Below are 10,840 nucleotides of genomic sequence, written 5' to 3' on the forward strand. Positions count from 1 at the left end.
AAAAAAGTTAAAAAATGTGAATCCCATTGTTTTTTAAGCATTGAACTGCTCTCACTTGGCATTCATCGGCATTATGAATGCCAACTGGACAAAGGCAAATTCAATGAAGCGCTCATAATGCCCATGAATGCCAACTGAAAGCAGTTGAATATTTATATTTACCATTTTTGGAATTTGTTCATCTCATAAAAAATCAATTACACTTAATATTATTCAGCATTTAGTTAAAAAAATGATTTTTTCGTGTATGCTTGTTCAATGAATAGAACAACCATCGCCCGGGGAGGGTCAGTAATATCCGTAACAATTATGACGTCATAATAATGATGACGTCATCAATTGTTCACAATGGCATTCATAACTTACATGAATGTCACTGCATTACCAACCAAATTCAGCTTGCATTCATGTAAGTTATGAATGCCATTGTTAATTACTTACATCGTATTGTTTGCCATACGATGATTAATATATCACAAACAATCGCCTCCGTAGCGACCAGAACACGTCATAAAACATGGCGGACATTACTGGAAACTGTTGTGTGCTTGTTCTGTTATTTCCAGACACTTTTTGCGTGGTTTAGTCTCTATGGACATCGGTCCGTGTATCCATTATATCATCGTTTGGCGCTGACTGCCAAGTGTATTTACAACATAAGCATCAACCGTCACAGAGAGGTCTAGATGGAAGCGATAACGTGTCGTGTGAAGTTATGTTGTATCTGTGTGAAATTAATATACAATGCATAACAAAGGAGATTGGAACAGGTTATTCTCTTACACGGGACTGGCGTATTTCTCCGTTGCGCTTTTAGTTTCACGTGCGACCCTGAAGAGGAATAAGTTTTTTAAGTAACACACATTAACACATTATTTTGAGTATTTTGTTTTTCATTTATATCAATTTACATAATAAATCAAAAGACTCATAATATCAAATTATCCAAGTATTGTGTCGGCTGTTCAATTAATCTTCAATTAGACCTATAATTTGTGAAGTGATAATGCGTGAAGCGTCTCAATCAATTAAAGTAACAGTATTAATACGTTTTTATACAATGACACGTTCATACAGCTTATGCGTTTAACAGGGTAAGGAAACATTGATACATCCCTTAGTGGCTAAATGAGCTACTCCAAACTCTCGGGGGAAGGATTCTAGAAAAACACTTAATAAGCTCAGAGTTTTTACAATTTTGACACTTACAAATCGCGAAGGTTGACATTTTCTAGTTAGTCATATACGAGGAAAATTCCACCTTTTGGAAAAAGAAAAAAGGTTTAAAACAGAGCATGAGTTCCATATTATGCTCCAAATGAATATTACACGTATATGTGCTTTTAACACTTGGGCGATTTTTTTATCTGTGTTGTGTTAAAGTACTTCACGATAATGCAATTTTATACATAGCCGCTGAAAACCATAAAGTAATTATCGAATGTGCTTATAGTCAGACCATTACTAGTGAATGGTGGTTTTAGCACGTACAAGGTACAATATGTGTCTATTGGATATTACCACGAGGAAAGTAAAATAAATAAACTCTGCCCTGCCGCAAATTTGATTTATCCGAGACGCTAGAAGGCAACCACTCGCAAACTAATAACGGCTGTTAACATGCTGGAGGCATTCAGACCAATCCATGATTTGTTAGGTAAATAAAAGTCTTGATTACACTTTCAGCTGACGCTAAAAACGAGACTATGGAGTCTTGCCTCAAGGAGAGCAATCCCCGACTGACGGACGAGCAGCGCCTCCTTATGATCCTGATGCGGTCCTATAATAATAAAACTAGGCCTGTCTACAACGCATCACATCCGGTCAACGTTAAAATCGGACTCAGCATCACACAGATATTTGATGTGGTAAGTTTTATAATTGTAATAGAGGCCATTATTTTTTCAATGCCTCCGCTAGGAGTCGAACCCGGGACCTCTGGCTTACTTGTCTTACACTCTACCGAATGAGCTAAAGAGAAATTCTCCCAAGCCGAGACGGTAGGAAGCGGCTACTATTTTATCAGGATAACATAATGAACAGATATCATACAATAGTTTGGCTTGTTGATATTATTTTTTGTTGTGAAGGTATTTGTTGCATATCTGGTAAGTTGATTTTGTTTAAAATTGATACTCTGTGCGACCAAGCTTTAAATTTTAAAACCCGAAGTCTCCCCACGCGGAATTTGTCGATGTTCTCTTGTACTAGAGAAAGCAGTGGCTTGCACGTGGTCCTGTTGTCATGATGTCGGAGCCCACCTCAAGGGTGCGTGAAATATAAGAAATTTAGTTTCCCATTTTTAATGCCGCAAAATGTCGATTAGATCGTAAACAATGTGTAAGACGTATTTATCTTATAAGATACGCAAGTGATCTTTTATAATTTGATGAAAAGCGGGTTTAACATTGCTCCTTGAATAAATGTTGGCTTGCCATAGTAAAAGTTTGGATATAGAACATTGCAAACGAAACTCATGAAATAACATAACGTCACATATAATGTTTGCTTTTTACGGTGGTCACACGTTATTCGAGACGGGAGGATAAACGTCAAAATGACACCGATTCCATTGCGGTCATAGCCTTATGAACCTAATTTCGTTTAGTAAGCCTAGTGTTTGTATAGGAAATTGCAACAGGTATAACCATTACAAATACGGTGCAAATGAGAACCATGTAAAACTCTGGGTGCCGATGTGATTGGCTTACTTGGCTTTAATTATAACGTCATGATAAAATCGATTTCCAGACCTTTTGATCATAACAAAATATCCTCATTCCATGAAACGGCTTCTAAAAGAGTTTACAAACACATTAATGTGTAAAAATTAGCGCAGAAAGTCATCACCTTTTTCGTATGGAATAACAGCGTTTATTAACTCCCTTGAATAAACCATTTAGTACAAAGGGATTCTTACGCCGGAAGGCTCGTGGCATATGGAAAATATTCAGTCTCTTTGAAGGTTTCCGTGTAGATGTATTGAACATTTTTTCTGTATCCGGATTTTCGTTGGCGAGCCTACGAGACCAGTCGAAAATTAAACCAACACATATTTCTAAAAACAGCCGCCAGGGGAGTTTATCTATCTGGTGATGGGTGTTACTGATATATCTGTCGGAACAAAAGAAAAACACTGTTATATAAACATTTATAACGTCAGATCGAAAATTTATATTAGATTTCCCTACGTTTCAGCCGATATCTGTATCGAGCGATGAAAATAAGATGTGAGTTGATGTTTCCCTCCCGGCCGACTCTCGCTCTCCAAATTGAATTACGCGTTGTAACTACTACATGCTGTGACAATGTTCACACTCGTCCCAAATATAATATAAGGTTGGCGATCCTACATTCCTGTAGCTGAATTCAGGTGTTTTTTCCTGTAATAGTTTACTTTCGCCCCTCCTTGTGACTTCATGTATAATTATTCTAGAATTATCTAAACATCGGCGCACTTAAGATGTTTTCTTTATCCGTTACCTTGATATGTACATTAGTTAGTCAGACATATTCCAATAAAAATTATACTAAACGGCCAGACATTTCAAATATTGCAATAACATTCCAGTTTCACACCGACGGTCGTTGTACGTTATCTTTCCCATCTCTCTCTCCCCCTCCCCTCCACCTCGACCCTCATTCCAGCTTACCAACTCGATAATTGTTTTGATTAAAACGTTAAACAACGACGTATAACTACAATAAGTAAACATAGCAAAACTTGTTTGACTGAACAGAAGGAAACCTTTCGACAAAGAAAAAATAGACTCAAGATGTATGACCTCATGACTACTCGGAATGGGATTAACAAATGTTACGGAATTTGTGGAATTCTGTTTTTTATTTATTCAGGTGGATATTTCGCTCGGTCTTTGTTCAACGTTAGTTATATCCAAAAATATCAAAACATAACGTAGGTTACTAAACGTAGGTTTCTAAAAGAAGACTCACCTGTTCGTTCCCTACGCAAATTCTTTTTACCTCTTCTAAACTGTTTATTTTACAGCTAACATTGCATATGTTTATCATTCCGTATTTCAAGTATTTTTAAAAACTTGCCAATCCACATGTTTTTCATATGTTTTAGAAAAAATGTTTAAATTAACTTTCACCATCTTAAGTAGTCCTTCCCGCGAACATGCACGTCTTTAATTCCCCTGAATAGTTTTTAATACTTATAACATAGGAGAACGGTTTATTGCGCTTTTAGCAATTAGATTAATAAGAACATGTGCTACATGTAACATTCGTTATCTTTTTTAGATATATGAGTACATATGTGTATTTTATATGGGGATAGTTGTAATAAGTATTATAAATTTATTATTTAGATAGTGTACATTGAAGGTAGCAGGGATTTGCCTCCGCAATGTAAGTTGTAGATAATAATACTCTCAGTCGACGTTTCGAAGGTGATGTTCGAGCAGCATTGATGACAGTGAAGTTCAGCTTTCGCTAAAAAAGAAACTGAGATAATTCTGGCATTTCTTAAAGACACGATAAATAGTATCCCTTGGTTAGCCAATCTTGCTAACTTATTAAATATTAATGAAATGTGCAATTTCTTTACCGAGAAATTTGTTGATGCCGTTGACAAATGTATACCATCAAAAGTAGTATTAGCACGCGATAGTGATAAACCGTGGATGAATGGATTGTTAAGACGTAATATTAGGAAAAGAGATAGACCAAAAAAATAATGTTTAACAATAACAGTGAGTGCAACAAAAACAAGTACAAATACATGAGAAATAAAGTAAATAATATGATTAAGAGAGCTAAAGAAATATTTTATGATAGCATAAATACAGTAATTGATAAAAGTAACAACAATCCGAAGATTTATTGGAAACTTTTCCGAAATATTCTTAAAGCTAAAAAAACCCACCGAAATATACCCGTTATTAGACGTCACTACAAATGAAATAATTTATGACAACGATAGAAAATGTGAACTCTTAAATAACTACTTTAGTTCTGTGTGTTCGTTATCAGAATTTGATACAGACAAAGAATTGCCTTTTTTTGAGAGGAGGACTGACTCCATCTTATCAGAAATAAATATAATTCCCAGTGAAGTTGAAGATATTATACAAATTCTAGATGTAAATAAGGCATCAGGTCCTGACGGTATTAGCCATAAAATGCTCAAATTATTATCTAGCGAGATTTCTGTACCGCTATCCATTATTTTTAATTATTCTCTGTCTTCTTGTACATATCCTGATAACTGGAAAATCGCTCATGTCATGCCTATCTATAAAGCGAATGATGCAAGTATTACCTCCAATTACAGACCAATTTCATTGATAAGCTGTATTGGAAAACTGTTTGAGCGTTTGGTTTATAAACATGTATATAACTTTTTGATTGAAAATGACCTTTTTTACAAATATCAGTCAGAACTCTTACCTAACCATTCCACAACACATCAACTTATTGAGCTATATCATTCAATAGTTACCTCTTTAGACAATTAAGAACATTCTCTATTAATATTTTGTGATTTTTCAAAAGCTTTTGACCGCGTCTGGCACAGAGGTCTAATACATAAATTGAATAATTATGGCATTTCTGGCCCTCTTCTTCAGTGGATAACTAGTTATCTTTCAAACAGACAACAGGCGGTTTTTATCAATGATTCTCTTTCTTCCTCTTTAAGGCCATAAAAGCTGGTGTTCCTCAAGGTTCTGTTCTTGGTCCTCTTTTCTTCCTTATATATATAAATGATATTTCCTGTGATCTTTCCTCTCTCTCTAGACTTTTTGCTGATGATACCACTCTTTCTTATTCGTCCCAAGACTTGAACACAATTTCATCCAATGCAAACTCTGATATGAGAAAACTTGAAGTTTGGTCCAAAGAATTGCTGATGTCTTTTAACCCTACCAAAACTGAGGCCCTATTCATCTCAAATCGGCAACTTCCATTCATCCCTGCATTCACATTTAATAATACCCCCATTCAAATAACTAACCAACATAAGCACTTAGGTGTTATTCTTACTAACGACTGTAAATGGAATGTTCATGTTGAATATATTGTCAGTAAAGTAACAAAATATATAGCAACCCTTCGTAAACTAAAACTTATTTTAAAAAGAAATACATTAGAAAAACTATATCTTACTTATGTTCGACCACTACTGGAATATGCATGTGAAGTATGGGACAACTGCGGTGAAACAAATGCCCTGTTACTAGAAAAATCCATCTAGAAGCTTCAAGAATAGTAACAGGGCTGCCCACATGCACTAAAAAAGATTTCTGATATCAAGAAATTGGATGGTTACCCCTTTCGAAAAGAAGAGATGATCGGAAACTTTCCTTGTTTTATTCTATAGTAAATAACATGGCACCTCAATTTCTTACTGACTTATTACCAATGTATATTGGAAATATAGCTCCGTATAATTTGCGAAATGCACATTTACTGCGGGAACAGCACTTCCGTTTACAACTATCAAAAAAATCTTTCTTTCCTTCCACATTAAAATTCTGGAACAACTTGAACAACACTGTAAGAAACTCACCCTCACTAAATTCTTTCAAGTCTAATGTAAAAAAGTCTATGATAGTAAATAATTTGTTTAGCAAGCATTTCGTAAACTATGGACCGAGAAAATTACATATACTCCTTTGTCGACTTAGAAATCGAGCTAGCTCATTAAATTATGATCCTTTCAGAGCAAATCTAGTCGGTTCAGCTGATTGCGGGTGTGGGCATCCCTGTGAAGATAATCATTTTTTCCTTATTTGTCCTTTGTATTCTAATTTACGAAGAACACTCATTACCGAATTAGAATGGTACGAAGGCGACATAAACGTAGATATTCTTTGTAAAGGTGACCCCAACATCTCACCAAATGGTAATATGAAGCACAGCATTTCCTGGGAAGATCGGGTAGATTTCACTAACTACCAACCCCACTCCTCTCTATCCAACCTCCAACCTCTCTCTCTTTCTCTCCAATGAATCCAATTCATTAATAACATATTTATTTTCTTACCATCATATGACAATTGTGTATTATTATGTTTGTCTGTATTACGGGAGAAGTCAATTGATAAGTTGGAAAAACTTACCGACTAATCCCTTTGTCAATATGTTGTCAATAAAATATGTTTAAACTAAACTTAAGTGAAGTTCAGCTTTCGCTAAAAAAAAGGAAACTGACATAATTCTGGCATTTCTTTTCAAGTTCTTTATTACTTTAAGTCGATTGACTTATCTGTTATAACAACACAGAGACAACATACAATATGATACACACACACACACTTACCGTGGAGAGTGAAAACTAACCAGCAATCAGCTCAGATCTCCTTTTGTTTGCTTGTATTAAAACTTTGCCAAGATTTCGAATGTCGGATACATTCGCACAAGTAAGTAGTTGAATTAATTTATACATGCTTGTATGTCTTACATAATATTTCTTAATTAGTTTCAACCTTATATCAATATAGCAAGGACATTTTAAAAAGAAATGGAACTCATCCTCCACATCATTCAGGTCACATACTGCACACAATCTGTTTTGTCTCTCAGTTCTATTATATCTGCCACACTCAATATTTAACTTATGTGCAGACATTCGAATTTTACATATTTGTAATAACTTATATTTACTGGTTTTGATAAATAATACTGGTGACCAAAATTACACACATATTGAATTGATACAATGCTCCTTTAGGAGAAGATTGATTTTTTTCAAAACATTCTTGTCTGAATATGTCGCAAAGACGTTCTTTTATAATATGAAAAGTGTTATTATTTAAACTGGAGATTCTTGTGTTACACTCATTAACCATATGTCATTATTACAAAGCATATCATCATAGCATGACCTTAGAATACAATTTCCTACATTTCTCAGTTTGATCCAATATTTGAATATACGTAATTTTCTAACTATTTTCATGGGGTATCTTCCAAGTTCATAATGCACCATAACATTACTAGTTTTTTTTATGTAATCCTAATATTTGTTTGCAGAATCTCACATGCAATTTTTCGATATCTGGTGCGGCATGGAAGCCCCATACTTCTGCTCCATAACTTAAAACACTATTTACATACAATGTAAGTATCAAAAACAGACAATTGAGTTTCTGTATTAAAATAATTTTTCTTACAAACCTTTAATAATGCAAACAAAGCTTTTCTCATCTGGTCAGCAACTTGCTTTTGAGTTTGTCTAAATTTTCCGTTAAATTCAATAGTACACCAAGGTTATTGAATTTCATTTCCCCTTAATATCCCTCCATTTCTAAACACGGCAATTTTTGTTTTCCCAGTATTTACGGTCAAATCCCATTTTTTGGTATAATTTGCAAGCGAGTCTAACATTGTTTGCAAACCCTCTGGTGTTTCAGATATAATCACCATATCATCTGCATACATAAGTAAAAACATATTGATATCCTGTATTTCAATAGATGGACAATTATCTGATAAAAACTGCATTTCACAATCATTTACATATATAAAAAACAAAAGGGGTAATAATATTTTCCCCTGAAATAATCCGTTTTCAATATAAAAAAAAATCGGAGAGTGTACCATTATATTTAACACAACATTTCACACTTTTATGTAATGATCTGATCACTTTAAGAAGTTTACCTTCTACGCCTTCTTTGATAATTTTATACCATACATTCTGTCTGTTAATAAAATCAAACGCTTTTGTATAATCTTTAAAACAACAATAGCGACGTTTTTTCCTTTTTAAAGTACGATTAATTAAAGATTGTAAAGCGAAAATGGCGTCTACAGAAGAAGCGTTTTTTTCTAAATCCAAACTGGGCGTCTGTTACTTTATCATATTTCATTTTAAACGATACGAGTCTTTTATTTATGATAGCAGTAAAAAGCTTACCCGCACAACTTACAGTAACAAGGTGATACCTCTATAGTTATCCGGGTTATTAATGTCACATTTTTTAAAAACAAGAACTATATTACCAAGTGACCACGATGAAGGGAAATAGCCAGACTTGAATATATTATTAAACAATAAACATGGCATCAAAATATCTTTGCAATTAATAAAATATTCATTAAAAATTCCATCTTGTCCACAAGCTTTGTTAGCTTTAAGTTTTTTAATAGCAGCTAGAATCTCAATCTCTGTTATTTCTATATCTAGTTCATGAGGAAGTAGATCATCAGAATTCACGTCATAATCATTAAGAAAGTCGGATATGTCCCTGTCTATCGCCTGCTCACCAGATCCCAATGAATAACAGTGACGGTAAAAATCTTCTACATTTAAATCCACATTTAAATTTAGTTTACGTTTCCGAAACGTTTTGTAAAAAGTTCGCGGGTTGTACCTTCTTAAATAACTTAACATGTCTCCTTGCTGACATTTATACTCTCTTTTTAACTTATATTCAAGTTTCTTATACATTTTATTTTATTTACTAGTGATTCTCTGTTCACATTAGATTTACAAACATTAAAAGTATACAGTGCATATTTATAATCTCTATATCGTTGTTTACAGGAATCCGTAAACCATGGCTTATCTCCCTTGATAACCTTAGTCTGCTTACCTGTGCCTTTATGTATGATTGTTTGGGTACAATAAGGACCAATTAACTCATTTAATATACTTGTAAAATTATTCACACATGTATCAATTCCTTCTTTGTCCCATTCAGTAGTATCACATGACTGTATTAGCCTATCAATGTTTTCTTGCAATAACTCACAAATTCTACATTCCATCTTATACTTGTTTGTCTCTTGTCATTTAAATTATTACTTTGTTTTTCATTTTCAACTCCTTTACAATTATTACACAAGGAAAAAGTAACCGGTGCGTGACCAGAAAAGGGACTAAACTCACCTGTCTTCAATGTTTTGATAAAATCTACCTTATTGTCTTGAACTAAAACATAATCAATAAGACTAGTTCCGTTTCTGTTATAGAATGTAATATCTCCCTTAGGATCACCAGGATGTCTACCATTAACAATTCTAAGACCGGTTGATTTACAAACATCTATTAATTGCTTACCAAACTGATTTACATGTTTATCTACGTTAAAACGTTTGGGCATCTTTACATTTGGTATATAATGAAAAATATTTGATAACATATCAGCAGAAAATTCTCCTATTCGATCAAATCTAATAAAACCATTAGCCTCACCAGTTCTACTATTAAAATCACCCATGACAACGATATCACCATGTGTAGGGTATTTAGATACACATTCTTCTAGACATTTAAATGGATCTATATCATTTTTATCATAAAAAGTGCTGTTTATAGGTGGGAAGTAACATGCAAATATATAAGTATCATGTTTAGTCTCAATTTCGCCAATGCATTTCAACTTCAAAATCACAATGCAATCGAAATTATTTCCAACAAATGTACAAAGGACCTGTTACAGGAACAAAAGAATTTTGCCCACAAAGCAATTTAACCATTACTGGGTTATATTTGTAGCTCCCTAAGACACGACCCATGAGATATTTTTTAAAAATTAAAAAGGTCCCCAGGGCCTGTGCTATAAACTATTTAGTGCCGCCTTCCAAATGTGTACGACAGGGTTCACTTTTTTGTCCAAAAAACTATCAAAACAATGTTTTACGCTACCAAATAATATTATATTATTTAAAATAGGATCTGCTGCAAATTATGAACTCAAATATGTAACAAAACATTGCATAATAAAAAAGTTATAAAATCTTAAACTCTAAAAATGTTGGTATTTTCATACACTTTTTTGCTACATCAATTGTTTTACGGAAGTAAAACACCAATTTCCGGTTCTTGTACACCAAATATCTTTTAATATTATTTGGTGCATTATGT

At 33.7% G+C, this 10,840-nt stretch overlaps 1 protein-coding gene across 2 annotated transcripts in view; it reads left to right on the plus strand.

Moving 5' to 3' along the window:
- The window catches only part of LOC110461539 (neuronal acetylcholine receptor subunit alpha-10-like), an 84,511-nt gene that overhangs the window by 40,770 nt on the left and 32,901 nt on the right, over positions 1 to 10,840 (plus strand). For both annotated transcript variants that reach the window (XM_021515060.1, XM_021515052.1), the window contains exon 3: positions 1,687 to 1,868. In XM_021515060.1, the coding sequence (XP_021370735.1) occupies positions 1,687 to 1,868 (182 nt within the window). The remainder of the gene's footprint in view (positions 1 to 1,686; positions 1,869 to 10,840) is intronic.

Source organism: Mizuhopecten yessoensis, unplaced genomic scaffold (assembly GCF_002113885.1).
Source record: "Mizuhopecten yessoensis strain PY_sf001 unplaced genomic scaffold, ASM211388v2 scaffold1405, whole genome shotgun sequence".
Classification (NCBI taxonomy): domain Eukaryota; kingdom Metazoa; phylum Mollusca; class Bivalvia; order Pectinida; family Pectinidae; genus Mizuhopecten; species Mizuhopecten yessoensis.